The sequence below is a fragment of the Streptopelia decaocto genome (assembly GCF_964273445.1).
Source record: "Streptopelia decaocto genome assembly, chromosome: 1".
In the NCBI taxonomy this organism is placed as follows: Eukaryota; Metazoa; Chordata; class Aves; order Columbiformes; family Columbidae; genus Streptopelia; species Streptopelia decaocto.
In genome coordinates, this window is record NC_138663.1 from 193,752,564 (window position 1) to 193,768,789 (window position 16,226).

General features: G+C 42.4%; 1 protein-coding gene across 2 annotated transcripts in view; it reads left to right on the forward strand.

The window, feature by feature from the left end:
- ARHGAP20 (Rho GTPase activating protein 20) overlaps positions 1-15,747 on the forward strand; it is a 62,834-nt gene extending 47,087 nt beyond the window's left edge. The window contains exons 9-15 of one of the 2 annotated variants that reach the window (XM_082065387.1): positions 1,642-1,824; positions 6,245-6,423; positions 8,700-8,861; positions 10,272-10,381; positions 11,319-11,508; positions 11,958-12,069; positions 13,761-15,747. In XM_082065387.1, coding sequence (XP_081921513.1) covers positions 1,642-1,824; positions 6,245-6,423; positions 8,700-8,861; positions 10,272-10,381; positions 11,319-11,508; positions 11,958-12,069; positions 13,761-14,821 — 1,997 coding nt within the window. In that variant the 3' untranslated portion in view covers positions 14,822-15,747. The remainder of the gene's footprint in view (positions 1-1,641; positions 1,825-6,244; positions 6,424-8,699; positions 8,862-10,271; positions 10,382-11,318; positions 11,509-11,957; positions 12,070-13,760) is intronic. The other variant, XM_082065388.1, reaches the window with a different exon arrangement.
- Positions 15,748-16,226: the final 479 nt, after the last annotated feature.

Sequence of the window (16,226 nt, forward strand, 5' to 3'; positions counted from 1 at the left end):
TCTTTCTACAGTCAGCCTCTCCACTCACCTCCTCTCCTGGAGCTGGTCCAGCTTTACCGTATTTCTTCCATAGCATTGTTTACTGCCCCCTCAGCAAAACTCAGCAGAGTTTTGAGAAATGTTCTGTTCTTCCACAACACAGTTAACTGATTCAAGAGGTCCTTTACAATCCTGTGTTTCTCTTGCTGGCTGACAGCTCCCCTCTGATTACGAGCAAATTATTGCTTATTCACTTTCTGAAGTGCTTTTTGAAACATTTCATCCCCAGGAATCAACCCAAAGCTCAGAAGTGATTGGATGGAGTGATTTGATTTTGGCCCATGATTCACTGAGAACAAATCCCTCTCTGTTATTAAGAACCTTTCCCTGTAGAAGTCCAGCATTACTTGTGCTATATGAGTTCACAGATTATTAGAACAAGAAAAATTTGTGGATTTTCTGTTTTCCTTCTGCAAATCTAACCACAGTAAATCTTAGCATTCCTTCTTAAAGCAGCCTTAGCTAAAAATGCTTTGCTGGAGTCAGATAACATTAATATTTATAAAATGTCTAAATTGTGCACCTTATAGACAGAGCAAACTCCTTTGTCTTTGAAACACACCAGACTTTGTCTTTGCAACTCTCCATGTGGTTTCTTCAGATAAAATCATAGCCATGGCTTTAAACATAGAACCGGAGAATTCAGAAATGGGAAAGGCCTTTCTAATTGACACTCCCTCACTGTAAATTCAAGTTGCAATCCTTAGAAAAGAAGAATCTGATATAAAACTGTTGCTGTTCTTCATATTTATGCCAGGGTTTATTAGATGAAGCCAACTTTTATCATAGGTAGACATCGGAAGCAGAGTTCAATGGTGCTTCAGCTTCACACTGCCTATAATCTCAAATAACATCTCTTCCACTATCATTGTTCAAGTCTAAGTGCAAGCTAAGTAAAATGTCTTAACATTGCACCCATATTAAGTATATTTCAACTGCCAGGTCTTCAGATAAGTCCAAAAAATATCTTCCAGGTGGCATTTTTGAAAGCTCCTCCAGAAATGAATTGCCTCTGTGTAGTCCCCAAAGATGCTGGTTAATGCCGAGCATAGCTCATTTGCATTAGCCCTGTGATTAATGTTTCCTTCCTGTTTCAGCCTCAGACAGGAACTGTGATTGTGTCTTGTTTGACTGAGCTGATGGCTGTTGCATGGAGAGGGAGGGAAGGTCACTTTCACACTGTATTTTTCAGTTTTGCATGCTCAGCAAAAATTTGATAGGTGACTGCTCACAAAATCTCGTTTCTTACCAGAACCATATGACCAGCTGATGCCTAAACATCCAGTGTCACAAGAAGAGCAGAAAACATTGAATTTAGAAATTGTAACTTGTTCTTTTTCTGATGGGCTTTTATGCAATGCAGCTGTAGTAGGCCTGATTTTACTTTCATGTCTCTTTAACTACACTGAACATAGTAACTCCATATCTTCCAGTGTATGATTTGTGCTGGTATAAATATGCAGAAAAGCATCAATTCTGAGATTACTGAGAGAGAAAGTGCTGCAGGCCAGCATGCAAAATCTGGTTTTCCTCCAAGGCAGATGGAGTTTTGCAAGTCTCCAGTCAATCCAACACAGATTATGATGATTTCTCTTTGAACAGGACATGAATATCCCTTTGGAATTAAAATGAGCCACATTCGTGACGCGATGCCCCATGGATCAAAGCACTGTGCCTGCCCCAGGCAGCTTCAGGGGTCTTTCTTGACGGAGCAGCTGCCCCAGGAGCTGCAGTGCCAGTTTGTGCTGAAGCCAAGCCGCCTGGCTGTGTGCCAGCAGCTGAACGGTACGTCCCAGCATCGCTCACACACCGCCCGGCCACCCCCCGCCTCTGCTCTAGAAAGCAAACGTGCCGGGATGGGGAGGGTGGTGGAAAGCGAAGAGGAGGATGCAGATGTACCTTCCATCTGCATGGAGGATTTTGCAGTGGGGCTCTCCCTGATTTGAGTGTGCTGTTGTAAGTGTGTCATCTTCCTCAGTTACGTTTTGACAAGCTGCCTGTCAAACGGTTTTTCCAAAAGCAGCAAAAGAAAGACAAGATCTCTCCCCTGCATTTTTTTTGTAAGTCTATTAGCTGAGCTTCTCTCTGCGGCGCTTGCCGTGCTCTGCAGCAAGGCAGGGTGGTTTACGGTTCAGGAGTCAAGGCTTGACTTCGGCACAGAATTCCCACGCAACGTTTGTCAGCATCGTTTGTCTCTAACAGCTACTTAGGACTCACACCTGCCTCACTGGGACCCTCACGCAGCAAAGCCCAGGCATGTGCTTGAGTACCTAGATGAAGTGAGCAAATATGATTTCTTTATTTCACTTCTTTTTGAGTAAAATGGAAACAGTAGTATTTTCATCTGCCTTTGGCCTTGATGCTGAAAAAAATTTGAGCACCTGCTCTGTGTTTTGTACTCTGCTGTCAATGACATGATGGCTGCTCACTGCTCATGAGTAAAACAAATGACATCAGACCAAAAACTCTGTAGGGCAAGGATGCATCCTGTGGTGTGTTTTTGTTGTCCTTAACACAATGGAATACTCTGCTTAATTAGAAACTCTACCCAACTTCACCATTAATGACCACATAATAGTAAAAATAACATATGCACACTGTTATCCTGTGCACTCCCCAACAGCTAAGATCTCCCACAATATATGAATAGAATCCATTTGTAGAGTTTTTAGAAATTAAACATAGTGAGGCTATAACAGTGTCTATTACAAATTATTCCGGAAATTGATTGCATTTTATATAAATTAATTTCCTTTCCGCACTCCTTCATCCCCCCCTCCCCACTAATTTGTATCATATATTACTTCATGGCATATTTTAAGAATGAGGCAATCTAGCAAAGGGGTGTAATTAAGTTTACAGGCCTCACTTGGCAGCTGACGTTGACTGGCAAGAGAAAATAGAAATGCAAATCAGGCCTGTAAAGTTCTAATGCAGATGTGCTGTCAGCGGTGCTGTGCGAGCCGCGGGAGGGGAGGCCAGGCTGGCTGTGGGGCAGCAGAAGCGTGGGGCAGCCTGCGAGTCAGGCACAGGGACTGCCATAAGCGCGACAAAGAAGCTTTTAGTCCCTTCACCTTTCCTACTTTCATCAAACAAAACCTTTTAAACTGATGTATAGATCTGGCTGCTTGCAAACCGGATTTTCTTGCATACAGCACTGTTTGTTATGCTCTTCCTAACTCCTTCTCACCTATTTCGGTTTTGGAAAATCGCAAAGGGTACCTGTGCACAAGCCTGGTCTGTGGCCTGGCTTTGGGCTCATCTGCAGATCAGCAAGCCAAAATCTGTGTGGTTGTTAGGTAACCACTAGGCACACTGCCACATACTGGGTAAATTGGCAGGGAGCGAAGGCTGTAACCCCACATTTCACTGCCGCACGTACTGTGCTGTCCTCCCTGCATCATTTCTCTGCACCGATACCGCTGTGCTGGACACGCTGTCCCTTCTGGAGTCAGCAAGGGGTAGCTGCCCACTTGTACCAGCGTGCACCATGGTTAGGCAGCATTGTAGGTGCTGACAGGCAGGCATGACTGACAACTGGCCATCATGTCAAATCAGTAGCTGTGTGGACACCAGCTGTGGTGGTGTAGTTGTGTCAGCTGTCCTGGCAGGATGGTTAAGAAAAGTACAGAAGAATTTACTGTGTGGAGGAACTGGAGTGTTTCTGTTGCCTCTCCTGCAGCCTTTCAGCACATAACGGGAATGGTCGCCTACCAGTTAAACATAGCCATTAAGTAATGTTTGTGAGCACATGTCTAAAAAGTATTGTAAATACTGATTTGCTTAAAGTTTAACTTGAAAGAACTGACTGCTGTCAGAAGCTAGTCTGTAATGCAAATTATTATTCAATCATCTATTAAGAGGGAAAGCAAAATTTCAACGAGTTGGTCTCAATACAGAAAGGAGGTCTTTTAAAACTGTTTGACAATGGTTTGATCAGAAAGAATGCTACATTGTTAAATAGATCTGAGGTTCTATTTAGAAATTTCTGATTAGTTTGCAAGAAGAGGAAATGCCGCTTGCATGGCTGGGACACTACCTATGCATAGAAATTCCCTGTGTGTAAAATATGAGCACAACAGATGGCTGCTGTGAGCTCTGAGCAAGATCTGCAACCAAAGAATTACTGGGTTTTTTTCTGATTCTGGCCTAGAATAATCACCAGAGCAAGGCCCTGATGTTTTTGCGTGTAAGTACTTCTGTAGAACAACAATTGGCATCTGTCTTGGCTTAGAGGAGACTGGGCTTCTAGTGTTGTAACTCTGCACAGGTTCAAGAAAAGAGAGTGTACATCCTCCCTTTCTCCTCTGCTCTTTACCCTAAGACTTCTCAACCCCCTTAGAAAAGGGCATGTGAAAAGGATGAGTTTTCCTGTTGTTCAGTGAATGTTAGTTTTGTAAGTGACATGGCATTTCATTGCCATACATCAGTTTCTTGGTTCTGCTCTGGTATGTTGAAGAACACAGATTAAGATTTCCTTTCTGTCCCAGGAGGGAGCTGCAGCAAATCACAATTACCCCTTGCTCACATTGTCAGTTTGGGCCATGGCTTTTAAGAGTAGAGCAAACAGTGAGAAACTAAGAAAACTTCCTAGTTTTAAGGACTTTTTTTCCACTTCTGCTATTCCTTGTTCTCCAAAATAGCATTTCTTCTTAATTTTTACTTCCACTGAGATCTACAAGGTTGCCAGAAAAAACACCAATATGTATTTTCCATTGTGTGAATAGAACTCTAAGTGAAGCAAACCATATTCATGTGCTAATATCCAGCTCATCTGCAAGAAAAAAAAAGCCATTTTGAAAGGTCTAGGTTAGTTATGTTCTCCCAAAACGTGATGTGTCAAGTAAAGCCTTAGACACTGCCAAACTTAGATTTCACGAAGCCTTAGACTGCTTAAAATGTATATTCTCCTTATTATTTTTTATTAAAAGATTTTTTTCATCGAGCTTTCATATGTTCACATTTTGAGTTAAACTGTAACTTTCCTTCCTGTAAGCCTCTAATGAAAAGACTTCCACCCATTCCCAAAGGCAGCATGATCTACAATGGAATGACGTATAAAGAAAATCACTGTTTGGGCTAAAAAACAAGTGTAGTAAAGTATAGGAGAGAAAAATCTGGTATTATATCATATGCCACAATCCTTGCTTCTGCAAGCCTTGCTTCTACCCTCTGCCCTCCACAACAGCAGACAGCAAAATGTTTGACCAGGTGGAAGAACCAGCTAATAGAAAGGCGCACAGGGTAGGTAAACTACTACATCAAAGCTGACTGGCTTTGAAAACATCTAGAAAATGAAAAATATAACAGAATAAGTTTTTTTCTGGTTAGCACTTCCATCAGAAACAGTCTCAACACACCCTGAACAATAGCCCGTGCTGCTAAGAAGCACTTACACTGGCTGATGCTGAGAAAGGTCATAAGAAAAAGCCCTTTTTGTATCCTAATACCAGTATTTCCTTCTCTATGCGCTGCAAATAAGAGCTTCAATTAGTGATACAATTTAGTTGTCTCATGAAATACATTAAAATAAATGAAGAGAAACGGAGCCCATCAGTGTGTTAGCAGGACGCTGAAATGCCATCTGGGAGGCGTTGATTAAAGGGCAGGCACTGTCCACGGGCCATGGTCAGCAAATGCTTGGAGCGAGGGCACTAATGGTACATTTACTTTGTGGAGAAGAGAGCAAAGGCTGTGACTTTTCCTGGTCTGAAAACATCTCACCCCACTAGCTGATTCTCTGGTGCTACTTGTGGGGAGAGCAGGTGCTCTCCCGCTTTGCCAGGGGAACCAGGATGCCTCTGGACAGCAAGCCAAGGTGTGGGCAGTGGTGGTTATATGTTACTTTTCTCCGAAGAATGTCTGTGGTTCTGCACCTGTGGATGGGAAATGAGTTATTTAGCAAGCCCAGCCCTGTGTGAAGTCAGAAGGCTGAGGTTTTCCATCCTGCACTTAGTGGTAAGTGCTGAGCCTGTGGTCAGCAGTGCAGGGCAGATGCTGGTGATCCTCCGAGGAGCCTGGGTCAGGCAGCACATTCCCCACACACACAGGTATGCGCATGGTGGATTAGGCTGAGCCGAATGCCAAAGAGTTGGTTGAGTTCATGACGTTTTTTCGTTTGAAACCATAGCAACCACTGCAAAACAAATACTGGAATTAGAATTGAAATGCATTTCTTCTAATAAACACCTTTCTCTTTTCCCAGACTTAAGCCAGAAGTCATTTAAAAGGAAAAGATCTATCATAAACTGGGCTTTTTGGCGTGGCCCAGGCACTCACTTGGACAACGCGCCCCTCTCCTCAACATCTGCTGCTCCTGGGAAGCTATTTGGCCTCTTGCTGACAACCATCTGTGAGGATGACAACCTGCCCAAACCACTCTTGGTGAGTCCTAGGCTCAGGGCTGGCTCTTGCAGTGGCGGAATTTCTTTGTGTAGTGAACAAGAACATGGGGACACTTTGTAAACGGGACACTGAAATTATGCAAGCAGACAAACCGGAAGGAAGCCTCATTTGTGGTTCTCAGCAAGAACTTTGGTTTTTAACATATGCTGTGGTCAGGCCTGGTTAATACCAAACAGCTTGAGAAATGTGTGTGATGGTTCTGCTGCTCCAGGCTATTTCTTCTTTATAGTCCATGCTATAAGGCTGGTTCTTCCCTAATTCTCACTTACGCAGTGTAAATAAATACCACGTTCACATACATATTTTTAAACCGCTCCCATCTGTGTAAAATCCCCAGCTCCACGAATGTGGCATCTACTGTCCCAAATAGCCAGCCCATACTCACGTGTAAGTGCTACCTGCCCTTAAGAAGACCATTTCAGGGCACTCACGCACTGGGGTCCTCGTTTTTGATTTGACAGCAACACTGCAAAAATGAGATGCTACGGGAGCACCTCAGTATCTTTTCATCTTGTCATGGGGAGCGCTAGTTCTGTGGGTGCTCTCAAACCCAGTCCAGGAACATGAAAAGGGTTGTCCTAGGGCCCATTCGTGTGCATAATTAAGGCAGATGTGTGGCATTTTTGGTCAGGACTGAGGACTATCCTGCTGTCCATGCAGCAGCTGAAACATTTACAGGGTGAGAGTGAGCCCCGCAGGATTGGACCCCTCATCCTAACAGACCAGCTTTCAGGTGGAACAACTTGCCAGAACCTCACTGAAATCAGTGAGATTACACGAGTTTACAGGAAAAGATGGTTTGTCTCCTACGCTTGTGCTTGATGTGCTGCTTTATCATGGCCCGAATAGTGAATCATACCAGGACTTTTCAGGTCTTTTTTTTTTCAAGTTTGTTACGTTCTTTTGAAGGAGAAGTGTGCATTTTTATCATTTAGGTCATTTAAATAAGCCCTCTAGAGATGGACTCTGTAAGAGTCTGGTCTCTCATTCTCTCTGTGCATTTCAGAATGCTGCATTTCAGAAATTTCTCCAAAACGTAAATATTAGTAAATTTCCACCTACCTTACAGCCCAGACAAGGGAAGTCACCAAACCTCACTGTTTAGCCATTACTGTTGCAGTAACTTGGTTTAATGATGACAGACTCTCCCCCAGTGACCCTTTTCATGCCATTTTGTATGATAACTCAGTCCTCAGCCCACTGTGTGCATGCACATAGTCCCAGAGACTGTCTGCACTCATTTACCCCTCAGAAGAGACAAATATGACAAATTCCACATTGCTTGGAGCAGGCCTGGGGAGAGGTGACCAGCATGTCTGAAAAACGACTCACAGGAGGCTGCAGAGAATTAAGCAACTGGAAAATATCATGTACATGTTACCTCTGGAGAGATCTCTGATTTCAGAATTTCCTTTCTGCTCATTTTCCTCTCTTATTTAGCAGAAAAAATCAGGCCTTCCTGTTATTTTAAAAGCTAGGCAAGAATCTGCTTACTTTCCCTTTCCTTTTAAATACCTCATATAGTGAGTTGCTTGCCTGTTTACTCATTTGCAGCCTCATTGGCTTTGAAGGAGCCAGAATTCAAGCTTTAGCCTCATCTGAGTGACATCCCAAGCAGGAGCACTTTGTCCCAGAGGTGGTCCTGCTAACAGCCCTAAGCTGCTTGCTCACAAGAAGCAGAAGGGGTAAAAAACTAACTCTGATCTGCTGTAGAAGTGTAGCTAGATATTAACAAAAGAAAGCACTTCCCAGCTTAGATAAAAGCTCATTTTTTTCAGACATCAGGCGTGGAACAGAAGTCTTTGTCTATGGTTGTTGATAATACTGAACACACTGATGAGCAGTGAGGTTCTCATACGTTGAGGCAAAGTGGTGTCTGGCTGAGGCCACTGTCAGATGCAGGGCTTTGCATTAGGTAGACCACTCTCCTTTTCCCATACTACAGTGTTTATATATTTAAATGACTTGGCTAAAACTTGCACAGATCCTGGAAGATCATGCAGGAGGTTAGTGCTCAACAGTGGTGGCACAGTATTTCTGAGGGGTTGTTTTCCAAAATCAGTGCCCCAGACCACAGGTTTGCTGTGCAGTTTGGCATAGCTTGCAGGGTCAGCCTTGATTTGTGTTTGATTTGTGAGCTTTTTTAGGACTCAGAGGTTTTCACCTGTGGGAAAAGTGGCAAAGCTACATTTTAGTGGCACTAGACAATAAAATGTATTTCTGAGAAAGCCTCTCTGCCTTTTATTTTTCCTTAGGACATGCTGTCCCTTCTTTACCAAGAGGGTCCTTCCACCGAGGGTATTTTCAGACGCTCTGGAAGTGCAAAAACCTGCAAAGAGCTCAAGGAGAAGCTTGATTCAGGTGCTGAAGTGGATCTAGCCTGTGAATCCATATTTGTGACAGCATCTTTGTTTAAGGTATGTGAAGAACGCTTCTTTTGCCCTTTTAGAATGAGAGCAACGCAGATCCTGGGCATAAACAAGCAGAACTTTTCCTCAGGGACAGGCCCAGAAAGGACTTAGTGGGCTGAATTAAGAAGAGTGGTCTGGCCCACTGAAATAATGAGGACCTCTAAAGGAGGCTACCACTGAATTAGGATGGGACAGAGGGCTAGCCAGCTTGTTTTGCTGCCAGCTTCTGAGGTCTCAGTTACAACCTGGTCCTGTAACTTTCCTTTTCTCTGTTTAAAGTCAAAGAAATACTAGAAAAGCAGTAGTGCAGACTTGTTTCCTTACTTGTCAGTAATAACTGGTGATTATATAGTGTTGCCCTACATATTAGAATTAATTTTCCCATGGATTATCTTTTCTTACAGACTTGTACATTAAAAACAATGCTACTTGTGCAAAAAAGCATGCCAGACCTTAAGTAAGATTTCAGCGACAAGAAGAATCAGCGTATTTCTTCTTACTTTAGTACCCTGCATCTGTTTATGTGTAGGTTTTGCTTAAAAGAAATAGTAATCTCCATTGTTAAGCAAGCACTGCTTCGGTGGAATATTTTTATTGCAGAAAGCTACTCCTCTTGCTACTATGTGAGAGGTTCTCATGGGTGAGATTTACACAGTGACTTTCCTCGTAGAAAATTTAAGACCTGCGTTTAGGGGCAGGACAGCTGCACCGAGCAAAGTGCTGGTGTGCAATACTCATCCCATGGGAACAGTTTCACCGAGGGGCAATTGCTTAGTATTTATCTCAGTGAAGAGTTACGACAGAAGAGAAAATGTGTTATTCATGTGCATCATAGCTTCCCTTACCCTGGCTTGTTTGGGAAGCTAGGATTTGGGCTTCTTCCCCAGTTGCAACAGTTTGCCCAACAATGGCTGAGTTATCAGGAAACAGGAGCAGCAGGACTACCCATGACTAGTTAAAGTTAAGTACTCCGTTACCAAAAGGGATTGATTAGGGGAAGGAAGGTGAGGGTGCCTTGGAGTACTTATGGTCTGGTGGTATTAGAGCTTGGCAGCTCAAGATGAAGCTACAGATGAAGTTAAGTGATAAGGAAAGACAGACATTATGCAGCATCAACATAACTTGCCCCACTGCAGATTTTTAGTTCAGCAATAGCAGATGAAGCATACCAGTACCTCTGTTTTGACAGAAAAGGGTTAGGAAAGGGCAGGAAAATATTCACTTTAAGCATAATCCAAAGATCTTCTTTATCTCAGATGATTTTCTTTTGGTTTTAGTTGCTGTGTGGAACAAGATGCTTGTCAGCTAGTGCTGTCCCACTGATACATCCTCTTGTATCTGCATATCTTATTCCTACTCCCTCCCACGCTCCAGAACAGCTGTTCATGTGTTTTGTTCTTCTTTTCTCTTGATAAGGATTTTCTTCGCAACATCCCAGGCAGCATTTTGTCATCCCAGCTCTGTGATAAGTGGGTCTCTGTGATGGATCAAGGAAATAATGAAGAGAAAATAAAAAGCATCCAAAGGTAGAGTTCCTTATGTTCTCTGCATTATTTTCCCGTAAATTAGTATCCCAGAATGCAAAATCCCAAATATTAAAGTTACGACTTGTAATTAATTATTTTTTAATTAGATTATAAAAATATCTTTGTATATGACAGAGCATTCGAACTTACATATATACTTAAGCTATTGCGTGTATGGGACAATTTTCTGACTCTCTCTTGTCCTGCTTTTCTGCCTTTTGTGAATACCAGTAAATAAATGAAATACGCTTTCATGAAAAAAATATGTATAATGTTTATAAATTCACTGCTCAAGATCCGGATTTCTGCCTGATACCAAACCCAAAATCATCTGCAGGGAGCTTTGGGGTCCTAGGTGAAAAGGTAGCTGAAATCAGTTCCTCATATATTACCCTTCATTCATGTCAAATTTTAGTGACTGTTTTGAAAGCAAGATGCAATTGCGAATGAAATACTGAAGCACAGTGACAAGGAAACCCTCCACCCCTGCAGGTGATACAAAACAGAAAGTGGGCGAAGTTGATGCCATGGGAAATGGAGCTTTGTACACTAGCTGACCTCACACATACTTACATACATGTACACTTATGGCAACTAGATGGCATGGAGAGAGCTGAACTGTTTGGTTAAGTGAATAGTGAATTATCAGGTAACTTAAGTGAAATGTAGTTTCATGTCATGCATTATACTTGGTTCATTAGTTTCACAGAGTGTAATTTTAATTATGTGTTAGGGTGTTTTCTGTCCTCCCATAAAACTGTTCAGAGATGTGCCATAGCGAGGGAAGCAGCTGAACAAAAACACTCCCTGGTTTATAAGTGGGCCACGTCACACTGTTTCTGTATGTTTTATTATCTTGACTTGTGTGTATCTATGGAACGTGGTTTTATTTTGTCCAGTCACTGATTTGAAGAATTACATTTGTGTATGTTTTCAGGTTAATAGAGCAGCTCCCCAGAGCTAATGTCGTTCTCTTACGCTACATCTTTGGAGTACTGCATGGTATAGAAATGCGATCTGAAGAGAACCAGATGAATGCATTTAATCTGGCCATCTGCATTGCACCTAGCCTGCTCTGGCCTCCTGTTTCCTCCACTCCCGATGTAGAAAGTGAATTCACAAAAAAGGTAAGAGACACTGCAATGTAGTGAAAACGAAACCAACATCCATCCTGTCTAACCAGGCTGTTGGTTACAAATGTGAAAACAGTCAGCACCTCTTCAGATCAGGACTTGTCCTCTTCTCACAATCTGCCTGGAAGAAGGGGAGGGAGACCATAAAGCAATACCCAGTGTATTAGCAAAGCGTTTCTGTCATCAAAAAGATCTCTGGCTCTGGTGACCTTGGAACAGGACAGTAGAAATGGAAAAGATGTATGCAAGGATGTATACTGGGACATTTTAATGGGGACAGACTGTTTTCCTCAGGCCCAGGAGATCGGGTGAGGAGTTCCTGGCTGTCAGGTCACATCACGGATGGGCAGTTTGCTGCTCTTCCTCATCTGTATGGTGAGCTTACCCTGAATGGAGTAATGGAAGATCTGACAAGACATCTCTGTCCAATTGCTTTGTTGCAGATTTCTAGTCTGGTGCAGTTCCTCACTGAGAATTGCTGCAGGATTTTTGGAGAGGAAATTACCACACTCTTTGGAGAAATACTGATGACGTGCAAGAGAGAGAACAGCTCAGGTAATACTGATGATGTTTTGATCCTGATGGACAGCTAAACGCAGCCAGGCAAAAAATCAGTATATTCCATGGAAGAATGCTGTTCCCTCTTCTTGTGGTGTTCCCAGATACTGCTAATCTCTTTCCATTGACCGAAGTAGTGGTGATAATCACTGATTGAATGTATCATAGGCCTGGACTGTATCACAAAATACTGTCCCAAAGAATCACTTGCTCCTATTCCAGTCATGTGAGCCACTGTGTTAAAGAAGGGCAGAGGGGAAACAAAGAAAAAGAAAGAAAAAATTCTGCAGAATGTTTCATATCAAGTCTAGGTCTTTTGCCTCAGCCTATTTTTTCCCAGAGTATCGAGAAGTCAGTGATCAACAAAGGTGATGATACAGCTGTCACACCATTGTGTTAGGATTGAAAGCATCTATTCTTCGTTATCAAAACAGATAGATCTCCAGTGTTTCAACAGGGCATCGAGATTTTGCTCCTAGCACAGGAAAATCATGGAACCGGTGACTGAAAATGTCTGACAAACTAGTTGGCAGAGCATTCCATAATATCAAAAATGCTCTTTTTCTCTCCAACTCTGTGATAGCATAAATTTTAACTGGAATTTTGGGTCTCTCCTTGAATTATTTCTAATGCAGCATTTCTGTAAAATAAATTTTGGCACAACTGGCCTATACTAAACGCAGTAATGGCACGTGCTCCGGCATGCCAGACTGACTCAGTGTGGCTGTCCCAAACTCCTTGTGTTCAGCCTCCAGTAAAATTTGGTGAAATCCAGTGAAGGTGGACCTGCCCCCTCCCCAAGAGTGGAAGCTCATGGGATCTGCTGTGCTGTGCTGCGACTGGGAGCTCAGATTCACAATAGGTTACGGCAGCTGAACAAGTTTTCGGCACGCACTGAGGCGTGGTGACTGCCCATGCGTGAACTCTGTCTGCTGCAAATGTGAGATAAGCCAGCTTAGCATAGCCCAGAACAAAAGAGATTTAATGTAATTCCAATTATCGCATATATGGAATAGTGCCCAGGTGTGCGCTGCTCAGTGGAAATGAGGCGACTGTTCAAACAGCGACTAGAAATTTCTTCATAATGTTGTTCTTAAAGATATTGTATATTCTGAAAGACCTTAAAAGTACAAAGCATGCCCTGTTTTCTTAATTTGTTTAAAAGAAGGTGTTGTGGTTTAACCTGACAGACAGCTGAACACCACATACTGCCATCACGCACTCCCCACCCTCAGTGGAATGGGAGAGAGAATCAGAAAACAGGTAAACCTCATGGATTATGATGAAGACGGTTTAGTAGGACAGGATGGTTAAATGTTGCTTTCAATGTTCAATAACAAAAAATTGATAAATTGCTGATTCAGTATACTGTTTGTAAAATATTTTTTACAGCTGGATTACCTACTAGTAAAGTTCCCCACTTCTAAAAACAGCATAAAACCCCCTAACCCTTATTTGTGCCATTACCCTATATTTCTCGACTGCACTGCAATTTAGAACTTGTTTAATTTTTTCCATTTCAAAATTAGATAGTATTTTTTTCCGAAATTATTGCCATTTCTGCTTGAAGAATCTTCAAAGGGCAAATGCTACTGAAAGCAAAGGATAATTGCCAAAAAAAGGAAAAAGCAGCTGCTTGTCAGCAGAGTGGTTCAGTCACTGATGTAGCACTTGGTTTGTCCTTGCAGATGCTGCTTCTCTCCATCTGAACGACTCTTCCTACGATAGCCTGGAAAACGAGGCGAACGATGAAGCTGACTCTTCTTCCAGCGACTGGATTAAGAACCGAGATCAGGATAACAGGAGCAGGGAGTCTGTCTTCACTCTGAGCGATGGTGATTCGGAGCAGACTGAAGTGGATGAAATCCAAAGTAAAACCAAATCAAAACAGTTGACAATTTCTGTTGACGTATACCATAAGTTTTCATCACAGGAAAACTCAGAGAACAAGTCTCTCTGCTCCAAGGCACTGGGCTTCTCTGCAGCAGCTACCTCAGGCACCCTCAAAACCTTGAGGAGACACAGGCGCTCCTCAGAGCCAGCAATTGGCCTTCTTGCCTCCAGCTTTGCCCGCATTGGGGACAGTCATGAGAAGGCAACGCGCAAAGCCAGCTGTGATGTTGTCCTGTCTCATGAAGATGAAGACTATCTCCATCAGCTTCGGTCATTGCAGATGGAGGGGCAAAAGCTTATAAATCAGAGCTTGATTATAGGGATTAATGTTGGTAAAAGTGACAACACCAACCAAAATGTTGAAAAGAAAGACTTGTCCCATTGCCTCCTGCCTCCAATGCCAGAGGGATTAAATATTTGCTCAGGATTTAGCTCTTCTAGCTTATCTTCTCCTGGGACATCTCCATCTGTGTCATCAATGAGCTCTCTGGACAGTGCTTTCTCTCAGTTTTCAGACCAATCTGTGTTTACCCCAACTGAAACCTCCTCCCCTTTTGACAGCACTTTTCAGTCACTAAAGAAACACGAAGACACTGCCGCTGAAGTGGCTGATGACTGTTTGGTTATACCCACCAAGGTGCCACCACCTCGACAACCTACCATCGCTTTGGCTGAGGGGGGCTTGGTGGAGCCCAACAGCAGGCCAGCGCCCCTGAAACCTACTGATGGAGTTGACAGCTATTTGATTAAGCCTGACATTCAGCCGTTACCTCTGAAAGTCACAGGAAGAGACAGACTTCATGATCCAAGATCAAAGAGGAGGTCTAGAAGAGCATTACAGCTATCCAAAGTTTGAAGAGACTGACCAAAGCTTTTTTGCGGAGGAATCTTAACACTTAAAATAAACACCATAAAGAAAATCCCTTTGGTGTTAATGTGTGTTCATTTTAAGTTTAATATCCAGGTCGGTCAAATTGAACTGCACCGTCCCCAGATTCACAGGTTTTCTGTTTTTTAGGAAACTGTCTGAGTAGTGTTCCCACATAAAGCTTTGCAAGAACATTGTAAAAATAATGAAAATCGCTAAAAAGCAAGCGAACAGAAATCTCTTGAAAATCTGGAAGGGTCTGAGGAGGTAACTGAGAGCAGCACCCTGTTGTCTGAGCCTGCCAGAGCAGCAGGGTGTCTGCTGGGCTTCTCCCCCTGACCGCTTGTGTGTTGAGCCTTGCAGATGTCAGTCCCAGTCCTTTGTGGTTTTGGTGTAGCGTGCAAAGTCAGCATAGATTCCATAACTGTGGTATTATACTACTGTTCTGAAACTGATAGGTATTACCTTCATTGTCCTCCAAGGAGTGTGTTGTTTTCTGTATGTTTATAAGGTATGTTCGATAAGTGTAGTTATTTCTTTCACACTGCAAAAGAAAGAAAAAAATAAGCTCAAAAATGTGTAAAGAGAAGCGCTGAACCTTGTAACTAACACCTTGCAACTGTGTGTTTCATTTATTGTGCTTTGTTGGCTGTTCTGTTAATGTTTAAGTTGTGAATAGTTTCTTAATATTGCTGTAAATGGCATTATGTACTATTGCAAGCAGAACACATGTAATTTTATTATGCAGCATCTAAAACATCATATAATATATTAAAAGTAATGCATTATCTAAATGCTTTGAGTTTGTATAATATATCCTGATAAATTTTGCTATTATGTATGTTCTGAAAAAAATGTGTATTTTTGTACTTGCAAAAAACTGCTGCTAATTTTACGAGTTCTGTTTTGTTGTTACCGCACTAGTATTGGTGTGTATGCATTCAATGCTATATATTAAATATCGTTTGTTATGTCATAAATTCAGTTTATATTCTGTGTAATTTTTTTTAGGTGTCATTTCTACAAGCTGTTGTTGAAGCAAAAATCCCGGTGATACCACCACAAATCTTGTGTGAGGAAGTATTGCAGCATTTTTCTTTCTCTTATGGTGGCATCATTCATACTGTTTGTCATCATCTTGTTAACTTTTGTAGATTTTGTGATTTTCACACCAATTCCTGCCCTTTTGCTCTTCATCTAAAGAGAGGAGGGTAATGGGATGAAGTTAATATGGAGGTGGGGATGCAGGAATATGGAGATGCAGAGAGCTCTTTTCAGGTAACAGATATTGGAGTTGGGAGCAAGGAAAGGAGGGTACCAAGGCGCTGGATGAGAGCAAGATTAATTCTTTAGTATTGGCAGGGTTATAGAGAAGGCAGAAAGGAATGGCAGG